Raw genomic sequence first — 18,939 nt, 5'->3', positions numbered from 1 at the left:
TTGCACCATTTGGCCGCTTCAAATTATACGTATACATAATACAGTACACCCTATGCAATCCCTACGTCTCCCTCTCTTCTGCAAACACTAGTCTTAGCCCGTCTTTCAACCTTTTATTTATTTTTGTCCCGCGGCAATGCGGTTCTCTCTGTCTGTTCTCTCCCTGGTGGTGTCTTTGTCGTCGTCTTGGGCCCTGGGAACTGTGCAGCCTGTGGTCCCTGAACCTCCCACCGATTATGCCACATCCTTCTGCTCGAAATATTCCTACCAGACTATAAGTTGCAATCGGACCTACCACGGCCTTGACGCTTCCATTCGATATGTAACTAACTCGAGTGTGTGCGAGGCGGACACCGTCCGTCAGCATTCGGGATATGTCACTCACGGTGATGGTGCGTCTTGCTTTTTCTTTTTTTCTTTTCACATTTACACGATACATCAGACTCATGACGCAAGGACGAACAACTGACACATCTCCCCACGCCACAGGTAACGTACGGAATCTCTTTTTCTGGTTCTTCGAGTCTCGCAGAGATCCGAGCGCCGATCCCATCACCATCTTCCTCAGCGGCGGTCCCGGATCTGCATCATCGGCTCTTGCGACGCTTCAACAATTCGGGGCCTGCAGGGTTGGTGGTTCCGAGTCCGAGGGCTTCTACCTCGTCACCAACCCTACATCGTGGCATAATTACTCCAACATGCTCTACATTGACCACCCCGTCGGCGTGGGCTACAGTTACGGTACCCAAAGAGCCTTGTCGTCCTAGGAGACCGTGGGTCACCTTTGGGACGTCTTACAAGTCTTCCTCGAAACCTTCCAGCAGTTCCGATCCCACCGCTTCAACCTGTATGGCATCTCCTACGGAGGCATATTCGGGCCGCTCCTCGCAGACCACATCCTCACGCAGAACTTCATGATCCAGCATGGTTTTCTGAACGCACACCCTATCAGGCTCAACTCACTGGTCGCCGTCAGCGGCTGGTTCGACGCGTCCATCCAGTACAAGGCGGTCATTGACTTTGCGCGGCATAACACGTACGAACCCCTCATAACCGACGCTACGCATGCCGACCTCATGCAAGTATTCTCCGCGCGAGTCCTGCCCGGCCTACAGCGCTGCTCCCGCATCGGATCCACGGCGCAGTGCGCCTCCTCAGCGACCAACGAGCAATTTCTCATTCAGCAGGTGAGTCAGGGACTGGGAGCTGCGGCTGCCTCTTCGGATTTCCACGATATCCGGCAGTTCCTCAAACGGAAGAAGAAGGGTCTTGGGAGGCCTGATAAGTTTGACGCCGACGATCCGCTGGAAAAGGTCTTCAACTCTCCATGGGCCCGAGACGCCTTGGGGGCTGAGACGGAGTTTGAGCGTCTGGGATATGGGGAGGGAGAGACGTACAAGACGTTTCAAAAGCTGGGGGATGGTAAGTGGCTTTCTCTCCTTTTACTCTTTTTTTTCGGTATCTTTTCTCTCACTCATGTCGAATGACTCCAGCTAGCCGATCAGTCCTAGACTCACTATCGCATCTAGTGAGCCGGGGGATCAAAACGCTCATATGGTCATCCGACGCAGACTGGCTTTGCAACTGGATGGGGACGCTGGAAGTAGCACGCCGCCTCGAGCACGACGGCCGCCAGCAATTCAGAAACCACCCGGCCCAGAATTACACCGTCGACGGAGAAGCAGTCGGCCACGTGAGGACCGGTGGAAATCTCACCTGGTTTCTTCAGCGGAATACCGATCATTCTCTTCATGGCGAACGTACGTATTATCATCTCCTTGTATCCACTGCAGTTGAATGCTCTCTGTCTACAGTCTTCCCCCTTTTCTCACCCCATAGTCAAGGTGCTCAGCGCTGACCTTTGACACAGAGGCCAAAGCCGTGGCATTGCATGTCTTTAAGCAGATGACGGATCAGGGCGCACTTTTGTCAACGTAAGGTGGATCATGAAGGCTGGGGGGGGGGGGGTGGGGACTGAGCGGCGTAGCGGGTAGATATGTCAGAGCTCCAAGATGGTCAGACAACAAACAGACAAGATGGTCGGTCCAGGCATGTCACGGAGCATAAGCAAAACAACGCCCACGACACTACGACCTTCGAAGAAGATGTAGAACTGTAGGTATTGAACTGCTATGTTGCACGAAGCATCTCTTGTGATCGCTGGCACACGCAGTTATAGAGAGCCATCAGCAGGCGTTCGTTCGTCTCCGGCATTCCCAATCTGGAGCCGAGTCGGTACGAGATTCGGGTCGGAATACGTTGTACGGTCCTACAGCGTAGACCGGTGGAAACCGGTATTCACGGTGGGCCCTGGGGGTACACGGTGAGTGACCGCTGTTGGGCGGGTCATGTGACTTGCCCTAGCTTTATCCCAATACTCCTTCCACTGTCGTCGTCAGTGGTCACTGACTCACTGGTGACTGGTCAACCGTCAGGGAGTTTTCCCTCCATCAACAACTTTACACGTACGACCGACCTCCAGTCTCGCCTCCCTCGCCCACCCCCACCGACTTATCATGGATCCATGGGGAAATGGGAAAATGGGTCCCTCCTTGTTTCCTTTCCGCTTTCCAGTTTCCCCTCACTTAGCCGTCATGCAGCTGCCTCTTCAAGTCAAGCCGGGTTGGCCGCCAAGCTGCTCGGTAGTGCAGCTTAAGTGGACAGCGAAGTGCCGATCTTTGCCATCGTTATCGGCGACGGCATTCATGGCCCGTGGGATTTCCATCAAGGCAGGTTCTTCCAATTGACGAATCAACATGGCCCATGGCCTAGGACCTACCTAGGACCTAGGACCTAGGGCCTAGAGGCTAGGATTACCCACTGTAAGCAGAGGCTGCAGAGCAGGTGGGATCCTCGGCGTTCTTTTCGTCCAGGACGGCGTTTTTGCCGATGATGCGGTGATACGCAGTCGGCCGGGGGGTTATAAAGAGTCGGGGGACTTGGTTGCGTCCACCAAACAGTTTATCGGTTATCCCCTCCTCCTCCCCGGCGGCGCTCTTCCACATCCGAGTTTCACCTCTTTTTCTTCTTTTTTTCCTTCCTAAGTGCCGACTTCCTCGTTATAGCGAGACTCTTTCTTCCTCAACAATGAGAGTTGCGACACAGGCCGGCCTCTTCGGCCTCGTCTCCCTAGCCAGCGCGGTCCAGTACGGCTACAACCACGTCCCTGTTCGTCAGGACCCGGATCACGTCGCCGCCCATTTTCAGGATGTCGATATCGACCTCTACTCTCCTGCATTCCTCAACCCTGAGGGCAGATTGCCCGGGTTCCCCAACGGAACTCAGGGACCAACATCGCATGAGGTGATGGGTAAGAGAACACAGCTCCCTTCCTCCCCAAGTTCCAACCAGGGGAGACGAGAAAGAAAGAAAGAAAATGAAAAGACTGACAGTCAACTCAGAATCCTACATGGAGGAACTGGCAAGCCGAAACGACTACATGACCTATCACACCGCCAACTTCACCTCGGAAGAGCTGCGCTCGTACCCTTTCGTGCACCTCTCGACCAACGGCCACTTGAACCCCTGCCGCCGCGGCAACTCGACCGAGAAGATCCGCGTGTGGGTGCAGGGCGCACAGCACGGCAACGAGCCCGCCGCCGACGAATCCCTCCTGGCCCTCCTCGGCCAGTTCGACAGCGACCCGGAATGGGCGGCCGAGATCCTAGACAAGCTCGATATCGTCGTCCTGCCGCGCGCCAACCCGGACGGCGTCTACTACTTCCAGCGCACCCTGGCCACCAACCTCGACCCCAACCGAGACCACATCAAGCTCAACCGCCAGCAGTCGCGCGACATCAAGACCCTCTTCAACGAGTACAAGCCGCATATCGTCATGGATATGCACGAGTACGGCGCCACCACCCAGTACGGCCGTTACTACCACGCCTCGGACGGCCTTTTCGCCGCCGCCAAGAACCTCAACATCCACTCCGACATCCGCGCCCTGTCCGAAGACCTTTTCGCCAAGAACATCGGCGACGCCATGGACGAGCAAGGTCTCCGCTGGGAACCCTATGCCACTGGCTCGTCGAGCACGAACCTGGATTTCGTCCCCCACTTCAACGAAGCCGGCACGGACGCCAAGATCGGCCGCAACGCCCTGGGCCTGACCCAGTCGGTCACCTTCCTCATCGAAGCGCGCGGCATTAACCTCGCCGACCAGGAATTCCAGCGCCGCACGGCCGCCAGCCTGGTCATGGCCACCAGCATCCTCGAAACGGCCGCCAACAACGCCGAGCAAGTCTTCCGCGCCATCGAGGACGGTATCGACGCCTTCATCCGCTCGGACGACGACATCGTCCTGACCGACTACACCCGGGTCGAGAGCCGCCTCTTCACCATGGTGGACCACACCAACGGTAGCCTCGCGCAGGTCCCCATCACCTTCGCGTCCGCGACGCCGGCGCAGGCGGACCTGACCCGCTCCCGGCCCGAGGCGTACCTCATCCCCGTGGCGTGGGCGGACGTGGCGGACCGGCTCCGCGCGGCGGGGTTGAAGGTCGAGACGCTGGAAGAGCCGTGGTCGGGCACCGTGGAGGCCCTGACGATCACGTCGACGACGGTCGCCGGGAGCTACTACGAGGGTGCCCTCCGCGTCACGGCGACGGCGGAGGCGAGGAAGCGGGAGCTCACGCTGTCGGCGGGGAGCTTCCTGGTCAGCGCGCGGCAGAAGAACGCGGCGCTTGCCTTTGTGGCGCTGGAGCCGGAGACGATCGACTCGTTTGTGACGTTTAATATCATTCCGGTGAATGTGAGGGATGAGTATCCTATTTTCAGGGTCATGTCTTGAGGTGGTTGGTTGGGGGGAGGGTCGACCTCGAGTCCTCGCTCCTGGGTTTTTGTGGATTCGCGGCATAATAGAAGTTATACTATAAGAAATATTCCTTCGAAAGGGGTGAAGACGATAAGTGCGCCCACCTGTCCACATCAGCCGTCCCACCATCACGATGGTCTCGGAAATTAGATGCAACAGAGTCTTACAAATTGGCAAGGGAAAAGAGATGAAACGCCCCCTAACGACACGAAGGATCGAAAACGGTTAGATGGCCATGGCCCATCACTTCCTGGTTGCACTCAGTGCAGCATATGACATCCAAGTTCAACCAGTCCCTGGTCATTCGAAGTTTCCTACCCCTTATGACCGCGTCTGTTGTGACGGTTTGTATGACCTCAACTTGGTCTCAACCACGTTACCACACGACGGGCCACAGGACGACAGTCGACATGTCCATCCCCTACCGTCTTAAAAACACTGTCTGCGCCCACGCCTCCGGGCCCTCTCCTGGGGCCTATGTTTATGCACTTCATCTTTAATGCCCTCCCTGGGCCTATGTTGACAGCCAAACTAAGATATCAACCATCAACACGTAAGGGGTCTCTTTTCCACTTGGTCAGCATGCGGCTACGTTACCATCCCTACAGCCCCCTTATCCTCTTCGGACTCGCCGCTGCTCGCTCCCTGGCCGACTCTACTGCGTCCACGCTAGATGGTGCGGACACGACCCATACTCACAGAAAGGGGGGGCCAGATGCCGCAAAGGCTCGGGCCGTCAAAGACGCTTACTTGATTTCGTGGAACGGGTACTACGACCATGCCTTCCCCGACGACACCCTCCAGCCCGTCACCAACGGGTCGGTCAACGACAGGAGCAGCTGGGGGGTGACGGCGGTGGACTCGCTCAGCGCGGCCATCATCTTCCAGGACGCCGAGAGCGTGAACCAGATCTTGGAATTCATTCCGACCATCGACTTTACCACCACTCGGCGGTCCGAGTTCTTCTCGCTCTTCGAAACCAACATTCGATACGTTGGTGGACTTCTTTCTGGTGTGTTACTCTGCTGTCGTCTTCCCCTCCCCCCCCTCAGTCTTCTAACACCAAACTTTGCCCCTCCAGCCTACGACCTCCTGAGCCTACCCCAGTACCGCAACCTCCCCGAAAACAAGACCCACGTAGAGACCCTCCTCAAACAGGCCGTCTCGCTCGGCAACGCCCTCAAGTTCGCCTTCGACACCCCCAGCGGCGTTCCGGACCCCTCTATCCAGCTGAACCCGGCGCCCAGGCGAAGCGGTGCCCTCACCAACAACATCGCCGAGGCCGGAACCCTGGTCTTGGAATGGACCCGCCTCAGCGATCTCACCGGCGACCCATCCTACGCGGCCCTGGCGCAAAAGGCAGAGTCCTACATCCTGCACCCCGCGCCGCCGAGTGCGGAGCCGTTCCCCGGACTGGTGGGTACGCATCTCCGAATCGCGGACGGGAGGTTCACGGATACTTCGGGGGGTTGGTCGGGCCTCACGGACAGCTTCTACGAGTACCTCATCAAGATGTACCTGTACGACCCCGATCAGTTCGCTTTCTACAAGGAGAGGTGGATGGCCGCTGCGGACTCCACGATGAGGTACTTGGTTTCCCACCCGTCCACTCGGCAGGATATTACTTTCCTTTCCTTGTACAGAGGGACCACGACGATTCCGGTATCGACGCACTGTAAGTCTTTCCCCTTTCCCCTTCCCCCCCCCCCCTCTCTCTCTCTCTCTCCTCTTATTCGCAAATGACGCCCACTGACCCGTTTCGTCTCAACTCGCAGTGGCCAGCTTCGCCGGCGGCAACTTCATCCTAGGCGGGCTCCTCCTCAACGAAACGAAATACGTCGATTTCGGCCTCCGGCTCGCCGAGTCGTACTACCAGACCTACCGCGGAACCGCCACGGGCATCGGCCCGGAAGCGTTCCGCTGGTTCGACAACGCGAAGCCCCCGAGCGGGGACAACACCCCGCCGCCCACGGCCGAGGACGCGGCGTCCTACGCGAGCGCCGGGTTCTGGGCGACGGCGAGGCAGTACATCCTCCGGCCCGAGACGGTCGAGTCGCTGTACCACGCGTACCGTGCCACGGGCGACGCGAAGTACCAGGATATGGCGTGGCGGGCTTTCCGGGACGTCGCGAGGGCGGCGCGCGTCGGTGGTGCGTATGCTGGGCTGGCGGATGTGACGGGGGCGGATGGCGGCCGTTTTCTGGATAGGATGGAGAGTTTCTGGATTACGGAGACGTTGAAGTATCTGTATCTTCTCTTTACTGAGGATTCGGAGATTCAGGTTCAGGCTGGTAGGCCGAATATGTGGGTGTATGGCACTGAGGCACAACCTTATCGGATTCGGAGTAACAGGTAAACCGTAAATGGTAAGGACTAAGGAGAGTCTGTCGTGGGACGAATTTGGATGGTTGAGACTTTGACTTGAAAGGAGTCGATGGAAACAGTACTTTTTTTCAGTAGAGGTAGAGCTTGCGTATTGAAGTCGTGCAAGGTATTTTGGGAATGTTCGGCGGGAAGCCGGGCTATGTTGCCGAATAAGGTAGGGTACGGTACTATATGGGGCCGTTCCGCATCGGCAGCCAAGACGGGATATTGTGGGGCAACGGGGCCGGGGCCCGGGACCGGGTCCCGGGCGCCGACTCCCAACTTAATACGAAGTACAAGTCCAGAGACTGATTATATCAAACTGATTTAGCAGATGCAAGTCCCTTTTAGCAGAGCTCATAGAAACAGATAGACTACTGAATTGGAGACAAATAAGGTCAATTGCTCTAGAGTCTGGGTTGCATCCTCAGTACCAAGGTCCAACCGTCCAACACGCCCCTCCTGTCGGTTGACCGTACCTACAACTTTTACCCACGGGTTGCGAAAACATTCAGTTTAGCCAGGTCTACGGGCAGCTTGTGGCATGTTGGACTTGTGAATACGTAGACAGGATGCTTCAATTTCTCCCAGTAAAGCAAACCAATCCCTCCATAACCCGCAGATGTATGATAGCTTTGATTTATCTACCTACAGAAGTGACTGTCTCCATTTGGAATACAAGACGAAATTATTGTTTCAAGGACTCGGTTCACCTTAACTGCGTGACGCCAGGACCAGTTAAATTAAGCTATTTATGCCTTCAAACCATAGGATATCATATGCTCACAAAGTAAAATAGTATCAACCCAGAGACTCATCACCAACATGATAAAGAAGCAGCAGCCCCTTCGTCCTCCCCGTGAGAAGGTCCGAGTTCACAACATACTCAGTCCTCATCCCACATCACCGTCATCGAGCAAGGGAACGGCCACAAGCCACTCCAATCCTCGCGCATGTACACGAAAAACCCCCCCGGCCGAGGCACCTTCTTCAGCTCCCCCAGCGCACCAGGCTGCCGCCGCACATTCCGCCGCTTGAACAACGCCCTGAACATCTCCGTCAGCGCCACTTGGCTCGCCTCCCGGCCCAGGCACGCATGCGGGCCCAGCCCATAGTGGATATACGCCTCCAGCGGCCGACGGGGATCCACCTTCTCCGGCTCCGGGAACCTGACAGGGTCGCGCGCCGCCCCGACGAAACTGACAAACACGCGGTCTCCCTTCTTGACCTCCACCCGGCGCCCGTCAGCCTCCACGATGACATCATCCGCCGCCGCGTCGCGGTACGACCCGAACGTGCCCGCCATGCGGATCCCCTCCATCGCATACCCCAGCAGCAGCGCGTCCGTCTGCTCCGAGGCGGGCTGCTGGTTCGCCAACGCGTGCAGGTCCGCGAGGTGCACACGCCCTTGCGGCGAGAGGTAGTAGTCGACCGCCTGCGCGAACACCTGCGCCTGGTTCGGCACCATGGCCGCCGCCGTCGGGAGCACGTGGCTCCACGCCACCTCGTACGCGCTCATCCCGCCACCGGACTGGGAGAGGCCCTTGACCATGTTGGTGCCGTACGCCGCCAGGGGGTCGTTCTTCTTGTCCGACGACGAGGTGAACAGGCCGCGCAGGTGGAGAGTCGTCGTCAGCTTGACGTTGGTCTCGATCACCTGGCCCAGCTTCTTCGCCGCCGCCTGCGCCGCCTGCCGGAGCGGGAACGACTTGGCCGGGTCCATGTCGAAGAAGACGCACACGAAGATGACCGCCAGCAGCTGGTACATCTCGTGCTCCGTGAACACGCCCTTGGGGTGCTGCGCAGACTTGAGCGGCAGGTTGAACATGCGCGACGCGAAGTGCACGTGTGCCAGGTTGCCCACGTCCCGGACCAGGTCGACGTGCCTCTGCTTCTTGTTCTCGCCCAGGGTGTACGACTTTTCTTGCAGGAGTTGGTCGGTGATTTGCGCGTAAAACGTCTTCACCGCCGCCGCCCAGCCGTCCTTGTACAGCTGCGCGCTCATGCACTTGCGCTGTCCGGCGTGGAGGTCCGTGTCCCCGGAGAGCATGAACCCCAGGCCGCCCTTGCCCATGAGGCGGCCCAGACCCTCGTGCCAGACGACCTTGTACACGTCCTGGCGCTCGAGGACGTGCTGCGCGCCGCTGTACGTCGTAACGTTCACGCGAGGCGGCATGTACGCCGGCCGGCTAAAGTCGAACTCGTCGACGCGGCCCAGGTCCGTGAGGATCTTGTGCGTCTCCGAGGGGACCACCATGGGGTAGTGCGCGTACACCGAGTTGCTCTTGAAGTGGTTCGGGAACGCACGGAGGAAGAGCTTGTAGTAGACGCACCCGTGGTTGACGCTGCGGTCATAGTTGACTTCCTGGAAGCCCCAGTTGGTCAGGTGGCGAGGTGTGTAATCCTTCGTGTAGTGCCGGTCGCCGCGCACCAGGCACACCGCGTCGGAGAGGACGACGCGGGAGATGGTGTATGTCGGCGCGATGCCCACGCCCGGTACCATGGGCGTCTTGGCCTCCTCCGCCACAATGCCGGGGTACAACTCGACATTATCGGGCGTGATGTAGAGGTGTCGCAGAGCGTCGGCGATCTCCGGGTCCGAGTTGATGTCTTCAAAGTTCTCGTACGGCTTAAGGCCGAACGACTTGCGGAACTCGTTCAGCCCGGCCACGTTCCACTTGCGACCCTGGAGGATGGCGAGAATCTCGACAGGACGCATCACCTTGGGCACATTCCGGCCTCCAAAGGACCCAGCGCAATCCTCGATGGCCGAGGTGAGGCACTCGACGAGGTCATCGTCGTCGAACCGTCCGTCGGCCTGACGTTTATACCCGGCGAAGACCCGCTCACCGGGGTCGCTGGCAATAGAAGCGTCGAACTTCATGAACGCCTGCATCATCTCGCCCGGCGTCATCTCGCCCTTGCCGCCTCCCAAGAGCTCGCCGTAGAACTGCTGGATCCACTTGTCATCCTTGTCCGAGATGCAAGAGTGCCAGCGGTAGCAGAGGTTAAATTCGGCCGACACGACGTTGCCCGTGCCGGCTTCCGCTCCCTCTTTGGTGCCCACGTGAGCACCGGCTTCCTGGCGGGGATCCAACGTCCAAGTGGTGTCGGTTCGGTTCAGGTTGATGATGTTCCGGACGTAGTCGATCAACGTGATGTTGATATACAGCCCACAGGTGATGAGCCGGGCCGTCTGGAAGAGGTCGTTATCGTACTTCTTCCACGCCTTCTCCGCCTGCTCCCCCGCGAGGCCAGGGGGAGGCGGGGTGAACCGACCGCCCTCGTTGATGGCGGCGAGGTTCTCCGCGACATGGTTGTGGAACCGGTTAAACATGATGAGGAAGACGCAGACGCCGGGCGGCATGCCCAAGAGACGCTTGTCGGCAAAGCTGTCGGGCTTGAGCTTGCCATCCTTGAAGGTTCGGATCGTGTCCTGCATCTCTTGATTGCTTCCATACAGCGGCGAGAGATCCAGGTAGGACGACGTCTTGTTCTTGGAGAAGTCCCCATGGGCATGGTCCGTCCAGAACAGGTCTTTCCCCCCCAAGTCAGCGCAAAAGGCACTTCGAATGAACAACTACACAACTCCCTCCGCAAGTACATACCGTGGATGATAATGGTAGCCCAGTACCACAAGACAGACGACACATTATTGGGATGCTTGGTGTAGTTGGTACGGGCAAAGATGGAGTCGAACACCAGCCCGGCATCAGGCAAAACACCCTGGTTCACATGCTTGGGCGGGCACGACCGGGCATAAGTCGTCCCAGCAGCTCCCATGCTGGGGAATAGTGGGTTCTAGGGGGGAGGTTAGCCATCTTAGACTTTCACGTTGCTTGCCATGGCCGTTATCATCTGCTCATCATGGTCCATCTCACATTGTTGGAGCCATCGGCCCGCCGATACTTCGCGTCGTCGCCGACATACAACAGAGGAGGGTGGTCCAGCGAATCCCAGAGCTCTTGGACGAAGGCGTTGGTCAGCTCGTCGCGGGTCTTGGAGTTATGCGGCAGCTTGGCAACGAGCTGAATGGTTCGTTCCATGATCATGGTCTTGTCATCCTTGATCTTCTCCCCCTTGATCTTGCCCTTGATAATCGAGAGCAGGGTCTTGACATCTGAAATTTCCCTTGTTAGTCTGAAGCTTCACCATTGCCGATGTACGTGTGGTGGTTGGGGGGGTGAGGGTGGGCGAGAGTGGGCGAGAGTGGGCGTTCGCGATGGCTACCTCTATATTGAAGGGCCTTGATGTGCTCTCCGGCGCCGGGCCGGGTCACTACCACCGGGTACGAGCCGTCCCCGTGACGCTTGGGAAGTGGCCGCTTCGAGGCCTGTCGCAGCCTCTGAAGACGAGCAAATGTCCCGTCCTTCTCCTTGGGAAGAGAACCGCCGCAGCGCTTCGCCTTGGTCTCGCCCACGGTGGGGAGATACTCAAACTGTGGTGCCGCATTCTTCTCCTGCAGCTTGGATGGGCCCGGCGACTCCGCCGACCCCGCGGATGCGGCGGAAGAGATATGATTCCCGTTCATACTGGCAGGTAAAGTTGAGGTAAGGCCAGGTCAGGCGAGGACCTTATTAGTATTACCAGGGGACTCTTCAACACGCAGAAACTCCCGTGAAGGCAAGGGGGGAAGGAAAGAGACGAAAAGACGACGTATTCGAGAGCTAGAGCAATACTCTCGCCAACCTCTGCTGTAGAAGGAAACCGACAGAGGGGGGTAGGAGGCCGGGTGCTCTTGTATGGCCAGTCCGTGATTCTCCGTCGCCATGGCTCCAAGTCACAGCATCAATTTATATTAGCTTCGTGCTCCGATGCAGACGCATGGGTGTCTGAGCTGTCCGGTACGTCGCACGACCGACAATCATCAGCCTGTTTCTCGTTCTGGCTAAGTTGATATCCGTATCAGTGCCAGTGGGTAGCTGAATGGCGGGGATGGCAAGGGGGGGGGGGGCGGGGGGTAGGCAAAAAATGACAATCCCACGGACCATGGTCGAGGGCCCCTCAAGCAACTGAGACAGCCGAGACCCGGTGTCTCAGTCCCGGGTCGCCAGGCCAAGGCCACAGGGCGGCAGGGAGCCAGGGACCTTTGGCCACTAAGAACGGCGAGGGCCCGGGGGGTTTCAACGAGCCGCCCCAAAGCCAAGACAACGACAGGCCCGGCTCCCTGCTGCAGCTAGTATTGCCCCCTGCCCCCCTGGTCAAGGCGTAGTCGCAGTCGTCGTCGCAGCCAAATGTCCAAGTAATTGGCTGCCGGGAGGACCCAGACGGGTCGGGCCAACTACCGCGCACTAAAGTAGCCAGAAACATTGCTGGCCCGTCCAAAGTAGGCAGCGTATCTTTGTACGAGGCGGTCCCTCGATATTCGTTGTACGACTGACACTGACACGGAAAAGAGAACCTTGAGATGTGTCCTTCCGGCTCGTTGTCTGCTGTCCTACTCCATGGCCTGATGATCCCAGAGCCGGTGCGTGCAAATTGCAATTTCTGCTGCCCCTATCATGTTGCGGGAGCGTCGAACAGAATCATGCTGGCGGACATGGACGGAACCAAAATTGCCTCACAACTCCCAAGTCGCTAGGCAATTCAGCGACGGCGACCATCGTGACGAAAGACTGATGCGCGGTGGAGATGAGAAGCGAGCAGGAGATGATGAATGGAGCAAGTTCTGAGACCTCCGAGGCACTAGCGTTGTGAAGTCCGGCACGACATTCGCGCCACGTTGACCCACGAGGCCGCATCACCGCCCTCTCATCACTTCCCTTTGGGGCAGGGAGCAAGTGAGACTTCCGATCCCTGTTGCAGAATATGATGTTCACCCAGCGCCCCCCGGACCTACATACCACTTGCGCAGGCATTGGCCTTGGTATCGGGTCGCAGATAGTCTCACCGCTTCAACGGGATAGGTAGACAGGGCAATCGATAATCCTGTCGACCCCGCGTCCATAAAAGGAAACTATTGCTGCGGGCATTAGTCTCGGCAGAGGTTGGGTTGTCTCGCCCAAAGCATATCGACTGGTCATCCCAACTCGAGCCCTAGACGGATGGGCAAGGAGGCGGCGGGCATTGGGTAATGGGAAACCGATTCGGCGCAAGGTTACCAGATTCACTCTTCTCGCTGACCAGGGAAGGGTCCTCCTTGGTTCGACCATGTCGTAATGGACGAGGCAATTTTTCTCGATGCACGCCCACAGCATGCGGACGATCCCGGAAGAATGCAAGGCGGAAACTCCAGTACAAATTGCACAAGGGCCCGGTTCCGCGATGATCCAGCGAGAGACAGTGACCCGTTGAAAAGAGCCACAGAGCATTGCAGCCGACTCGCAAGTCTTTCCGCCGTCCAATCAAGAATCCCATGTGATCTAGCCCGTGCCGTCCCTCTGTCTCGGGCCAGACTGACGAATCCCGTTATATGAAAGCAAGGTAGCCCACAGGCCGACGCGGCAGTGCAGGCAGGTAGAGAAAACACGATTCCGTCGGAAAGGCGATACACGTTGGTTGTTCTGTCCACCAGTGTGTTCGCTCCCTCGAGAATACTGGTAGTACACGACGTGGCGACGCTCCTCGCAGTTTAGTGGTCCCAGATGGCGTTCTCCTTCCGTCAACCGGTGATGGTGGTGCACGACAATGCCTCCAGCGCCATCAGTCCGACGAACCGGGACCGACCTGAGGTTGAAGACGGCAGGGGCGGACATGAACCGTGGCATAGACCGAAGAAGCTGGTGCTCTGCTTCGATGGGACGGGCAACAAGTTCCACGGAGACGACAGGGACAGCAACATTCTCAAGATATTCCGTATGCTCGACAGCTCGTCAGATGACCAATGTAAGTGACTGTCGCGCGCCGCGCCCGGAGTGTTGAAAGAGACGGGGACCGGCACTGACGACAACAATGCAACAGATCAGTACTATCAACGTGAGTGAATACCGGAAAAAAAAAAGACTGCGGCGAGACGTCCAAGCCAGGGAGAATAGAGAGCTAACTCCCACTCAGCCGGCATTGGCACCTACGTCGTGTCGGAGAGCCTCTCCCACACGGGCGTGAAAGCCAAGGTCACATCGTGGTATCAGATGGCAAAAGATTCGGCCATCGGCTCGTCGTTCGACCAGCACGTGGTAGGAGGGTACCGATTCCTGATGAAATACTGCTCCCCAGGCGACGAGATTTACATGTTTGGCTTCTCCCGCGGAGCGTACGTGGCACGGTTCCTGGCGGAGATGCTAGATCACGTCGGGCTACTGGCGCACGGCAACGAGGAGATGGTCATCTTCGCGTGGAACGCGTTTTCGCAGTGGCAGTGCCGGAGGTCTAACTCGACGCCCAAGGGCAAAAAGGAGAGGGAGAAGATGTGGACGTTCCTCAAGGGGTTCCGAGAAACATTTTCCCGGCCGACCAAGCGGGTGCGGTTCCTGGGCCTGTTCGACACGGTCAACAGCGTGCCGCGGTTTGAGACGGCGTGGATGCAGCGGAGCAAGTTTCCCTTCACAGCGCGTAGTTCGGCCAAGGTGGTCCGCCACGCGGTCAGCATCGACGAGCGAAGGGCCAAGTTCCGACAGGACCTCATGTACCAGCAGCCGGGAAGAAACAGGAGGAGGCATCATGCGATGCAGGGCTTGATCGACCTCTCGCCCTTGAACGAGGCGATCCAGGGGCTGCACGAGAGGTACCGACCACATTGGCGGATGGGCGGCCCAACGGCGGAGGCGAGCGCGCGAGCGGATGGCAGAGGCAGGGACACGGTCCGGCCCGAACAAGACGGCGAGGACCGGCCAGCGCCCTACAGGAGGCATTCGAGGTCCAGATCGAGGGCGACGAGCCGGCGGGCGGGGAACGAGCCGGTGGATCACGTCTCGATGCACTCGAGGATGCCGCTGTCCGAACTCGGGTACGATTCGGACGAGGAAGACCAGGACATCGACGAGGTGTGGTTCGCGGGAGGTCACGGGGACATTGGCGGAGGCTGGGACGTGGAGGCGGGCAAGAAGAATGCGAGTCACATTCCGCTGGTATGGATGGTGCGCGAGGCCATGCGGGCGGGCCTCCGGTTCGACATTGACCAGCTGGAGGAAATTGGCTGCATCGCACGTAGCGAAATGGATGTGGACGGGGACGCGGACGTGGACGCGGACCTGCGGGTGAGAGAAGGGCCGGGGCGTAGCGTGCCGGAGATTCACGTGGACGCACCGTCGCCAGGCAGCTCGCCAGGAGGCGAGGCGAACCAGAAGAGCACGGAGGATGAGAAGGGCAACGGCGATATCGACAAGGACAACGACAACGACAACGACAACAGGGAGTATGGTGACGGGGATGACGAGAAACAGGAGACCCAGGGATACGGGCAGAAGGCCAAGGAAGCGTTCGAGGAAATGCTGTTCAGGACACACCTAGCAGACATCCACGACTCGCTCGGGTACGGCAAAGGACTGCCTCACGTATCCGTGTTCGTGTGGCGGCTGATGGAGTGGATGCCGTTCCGGCGGCTTGACTTGCAAGCGGACGGGACGTGGAAGCCCATCCGGTGGCCGCTCCCGCGAGGTGAGGTACGAGATATCCCGGACGACGTACGGGTACACGGCAGCGTGATCCGGCGGATGCAGCATGATCCCAAATACCGGCCAGGGAACCTGATCATCGGGGGCGGTGGGAGGGGCGTCAGGGTGGCACCGCCAGAGTACGGGATGGGAGAATGGATCTGCGTGCGAGGGCATGGCCATCCAATCGAGGAAGTCTGGGTGCGAAAACCCAAGGCGAAGACGGACGAGTCGTCGAGCGGAAAGTGAGACATTCGGACTGATTCGGTATGGTGGTTGGTTGTTGTGTTGTGGATGGTGACGAGTTTGGAGACAAAAGACAAACGGCAAAGGGCGGTGAGAAAAGGAGGAATGACGTGTGCGAATTCTCTTACCGGGGCTTACGTAGTATATACTTATCGCATACAGAGTGTATACGTGTACGAATTTAAGCGTATTGTTATCGAAGAATTGTCCGTTCATTACGTAATCCGTCCCTTCCAGCTTCCATTCATGGCCGGCGTCATTCCACCTGTCAAGATGAAGAGATGAAGCCCCTTAAGCTTGTTTCGTCACAAAGTGCGCTGCCATTGCTGGCAAGCCCCAAGTACTGATACCGTCGTGACGACCGTAGGGAAGTATCCGTACATTCTGTCGACGTACCTTCTTTTCTAAGGTACCTTCCGACATGCGTTCCCAAAGCGACAACTTGAGAAGGCGCACTGGAACTGCTTCCTTCCAGGTTGACGTTTCTCCGCAAAGGCCTGACAAGATAGGGCCCTCAAGATATAGCCGCAGCTCCCTCTTTTATTTGCCTTCTTTCCCTTCCTTTCTCCTCCATCGTCGACGGTATCTGCTGCGTCTTTCTGGGTGTCTCGCCTGGGACTTATTCTTTTGATCATTCGCTTTGCTATTCCGTCCATAACATCGTGTGCTCTTCGATTCATTCGTTCTGTCTTCGTCCTCCTCCGAGGCCATCTCTCCGCTATCTCTACAGACTACGACTCCCTCGATGGTCTAAGAAGACCTCCCTCTTTTCCTAGACAGTATCTTCGTGAATCGTCTTCTAGCCACTTCCAGGCGTCTCCTGAGTCCCGAGTCCTGATTCCCCCTCAAGATGGTCTCGACACCCCCGGCCGACGAACCAAACACGGTCGAGGATGCTCGCACAGCCGAGACATGGTCGAAAAACGGTAAATCGAAGGTCTAGCGCATTTTCACCGTTAATGAGTCGCGCAAGATTGGCGTCCCTGGCGCCGTTTTTCTGATCACGAACAAGATGATCGGGACCGGAAGTTCGTCTCGCCCTGGCCCCGTCCCTCTCCCTTTCTTGATCTGCCATCTGCGCCGCGACTCACCGTTCCATCTTTCCTCTTACATAGTATTCTCTACACCTTCTGGCGTCTTTGCGGCGACCGGTTCCGTCGGCATCAGCCTCATGTTCTGGGTTATCGGCGGTATCCTCTCCCTCTGCGGTCTCAGCGTCTACCTCGAATTCGGTCTCGCGATCCCTCGGTCTGGTGGCGAGAAAAACTACCTCGAACGTGTCTATCGTGAGTCTCTGACTCTCGTCCTGATACATCCCCGGATCATCCCCATAGTCCTTCTACCCCCCCCGGCTAACGTCAAGACCCAACAGGTCGCCCCAAGTACCTAGCCACCTGCGCGTTCGCATCCTACATGATCCTCTTGGGGTTCTCTTCGGCCAATGCGCTGACTTTTGGCCGCTATGCTCTCCTGGCCTCGGGGAAAGAAAGCGTCGACAGCTGGTTAGCCCGCGCCATCGCCATCCTGTGCGCGACGTTTGGCATCTTCATCCACGCCGTTGCGCCGAAATGGGGCATGCGTCTCGTCAACGTTCTCGGCATCTTCAAGCTGGCCATCCTCCTCTTCATCATCTTCTCCGGATTCGCAGCATTGGCCGGCCGCCGGCTCGTCCCGGACCCCCGCAACTTTGACGACGCGTTCCGTGTCGAGAAAGGGTATGGGTACGGCAACAACAGCGGTGCCTATGGCTACGCCATCGCGCTGCTCCGCGTCATGTACAGCTACCAGGGCTGGGAGAACGCCAACCACGTCGTGGGCGAGATGAGGAACCCGCGTCGGACGTTGGCCATGGGTGCGCCCCTCGCCGCCTGCAGCGTGATCGCTCTCTACGTCCTGGCCAATGTGGCCTATTTCGCAGCCATCCCCAAGTCGGACATGGCCACGTCCGAGGTCCTCGTGGCGGCCATCTTCTTCCGCAACATGTTCGGCGGCTACGCCGGCCGCCGCGTCCTGCCCGCTTTCATCTGCCTATCTAACCTCGGCAGTGTGCTGGCGGTCAGTTTCACGCACTCCCATCTCAACCAGGAGCTCGCCAAGGAGGGCCTCCTCCCGCTTAGCCGCTTCTGGGCCTCGAACAGGCCCTTCAAGACCCCGGCAGCCGCGTTACTCCTTCACTGGATTGTCTCCGTCGTTGTGCTCCTGGTGCCGCCCGACGGGGCCGCCTACAATTTCATCGTCGACCTCTGCGCCTACCCGGTGGCGTGGATCCTCGTCTTCGTCAGCGGCGGCCTCATCTACCTTCAGTGGAACAAGTCGGAGAACTGGACGTCGCCCTGGCACACCTTTCTGCCCATCTCCCTGTCGTTTTTGCTCGCCAACGCCTTCCTCGTCGTCGTCCCCTGGATCCCGCCGCCGGTCACCGTCGACGCGAACGGCGGCTACCCGTACTACGTCTTCCCTCTGGTAGGCGTGGGCGTGCTTCTCCTCGGCGTCGTCTGGTGGGGGTTTTAGTATAAGCTTCTGCCATATATTGGCGACTACGAGATTGTGACGGCACACGAGTTGGATGAAAAGGGGAATGAGGTGATTCGACACAGGAAGGTCAAAAGGGGCGAGTCAGACCAGCCTGAGCAGGGTCCGGTCCTCGGGGGATAAATGATCCGCGGGCAGGCGGCCCATTTTACGAATAGTGCTTTTCGGATACCCATTAGAATGTAGAATAGAAGGACAGAAAGATCCTTGAACAGTATAGCATAATTATTATGTTTTACCAGAGGTGGAGTCGACTGTCGAAGATTGGAAATTCCTCACGGCGTCCAACTCGGTGAGTCCAACTCGGTGAAGACATGACTTACCGAGCGCTTGCTCTAGACCCACTGTACCAAAGCCTCGGTGTGACGTCATAGTACATTTGCAGTCCATGACCACCCACCACTCCCACCTACCCTCTACCATCTACCCTCTCCCATCTACCCTCTCCCA

At 58.1% G+C, this 18,939-nt stretch overlaps 6 protein-coding genes across 6 annotated transcripts; 5 read left to right on the top strand and 1 right to left on the bottom strand.

Annotated features, from left to right (window-relative positions):
* Nucleotides 1-136: 136 nt before the first annotated feature.
* SODALDRAFT_359535 (alpha/beta-hydrolase) lies at nt 137-2,656 on the top strand (the record flags this gene model as incomplete). The annotated part of the gene is made up of 8 exons (XM_028614185.1): nt 137-392; nt 490-741; nt 802-1,422; nt 1,494-1,760; nt 1,871-1,934; nt 2,032-2,107; nt 2,180-2,327; nt 2,436-2,656. The coding sequence occupies 8 exons, from the start codon at nt 137-139 to the stop codon at nt 2,654-2,656; spliced, it is 1,905 nt and encodes a 634-aa protein (XP_028466250.1).
* Nucleotides 2,657-3,087: 431 nt separating this feature from the next.
* On the top strand, nt 3,088-4,792 carry SODALDRAFT_323921 (carboxypeptidase; the record flags this gene model as incomplete). The annotated part of the gene is made up of 2 exons (XM_028609840.1): nt 3,088-3,310; nt 3,402-4,792. The coding sequence occupies 2 exons, from the start codon at nt 3,088-3,090 to the stop codon at nt 4,790-4,792; spliced, it is 1,614 nt and encodes a 537-aa protein (XP_028466249.1).
* A 606-nt stretch (nt 4,793-5,398) lies between these two features.
* On the top strand, nt 5,399-7,172 carry SODALDRAFT_278023 (alpha-1,2-mannosidase from Trichoderma Reesei; the record flags this gene model as incomplete). Its single annotated transcript, XM_028608092.1, has 3 exons — nt 5,399-5,828; nt 5,898-6,491; nt 6,592-7,172. The coding sequence occupies 3 exons, from the start codon at nt 5,399-5,401 to the stop codon at nt 7,170-7,172; spliced, it is 1,605 nt and encodes a 534-aa protein (XP_028466248.1).
* A 654-nt stretch (nt 7,173-7,826) lies between these two features.
* SODALDRAFT_295155 (linoleate diol synthase) lies at nt 7,827-12,120 on the bottom strand. Its single transcript, XM_028608774.1, has 4 exons — nt 11,411-12,120; nt 11,062-11,300; nt 10,789-10,981; nt 7,827-10,717 (listed from the first exon to the last, which is right to left on the bottom strand). Exons 1-4 carry the CDS (start codon nt 11,709-11,711, stop codon nt 8,067-8,069), a joined length of 3,384 nt encoding a protein of 1,127 aa, XP_028466247.1. The 5' UTR covers nt 11,712-12,120; the 3' UTR covers nt 7,827-8,066.
* Nucleotides 12,121-13,528: 1,408 nt separating this feature from the next.
* SODALDRAFT_333015 (hypothetical protein) lies at nt 13,529-16,091 on the top strand. The gene is made up of 3 exons (XM_028611860.1): nt 13,529-14,005; nt 14,081-14,095; nt 14,174-16,091. The coding sequence occupies exons 1-3, from the start codon at nt 13,765-13,767 to the stop codon at nt 15,958-15,960; spliced, it is 2,043 nt and encodes a 680-aa protein (XP_028466246.1). The 5' UTR covers nt 13,529-13,764; the 3' UTR covers nt 15,961-16,091.
* A 716-nt stretch (nt 16,092-16,807) lies between these two features.
* SODALDRAFT_344393 (amino acid permease) lies at nt 16,808-18,612 on the top strand (the record flags this gene model as incomplete). The annotated part of the gene is made up of 5 exons (XM_028613162.1): nt 16,808-16,843; nt 16,901-16,985; nt 17,073-17,243; nt 17,330-18,432; nt 18,469-18,612. The coding sequence occupies 5 exons, from the start codon at nt 16,808-16,810 to the stop codon at nt 18,610-18,612; spliced, it is 1,539 nt and encodes a 512-aa protein (XP_028466245.1).
* Between the last annotated feature and the right edge of the window lie 327 nt (nt 18,613-18,939).

Source organism: Sodiomyces alkalinus (assembly GCF_003711515.1).
Source record: "Sodiomyces alkalinus F11 unplaced genomic scaffold SODALscaffold_5, whole genome shotgun sequence".
Taxonomy (NCBI): domain Eukaryota; kingdom Fungi; phylum Ascomycota; class Sordariomycetes; order Glomerellales; family Plectosphaerellaceae; genus Sodiomyces; species Sodiomyces alkalinus.
This window is presented reverse-complemented; position numbering and strand designations above follow the sequence as displayed.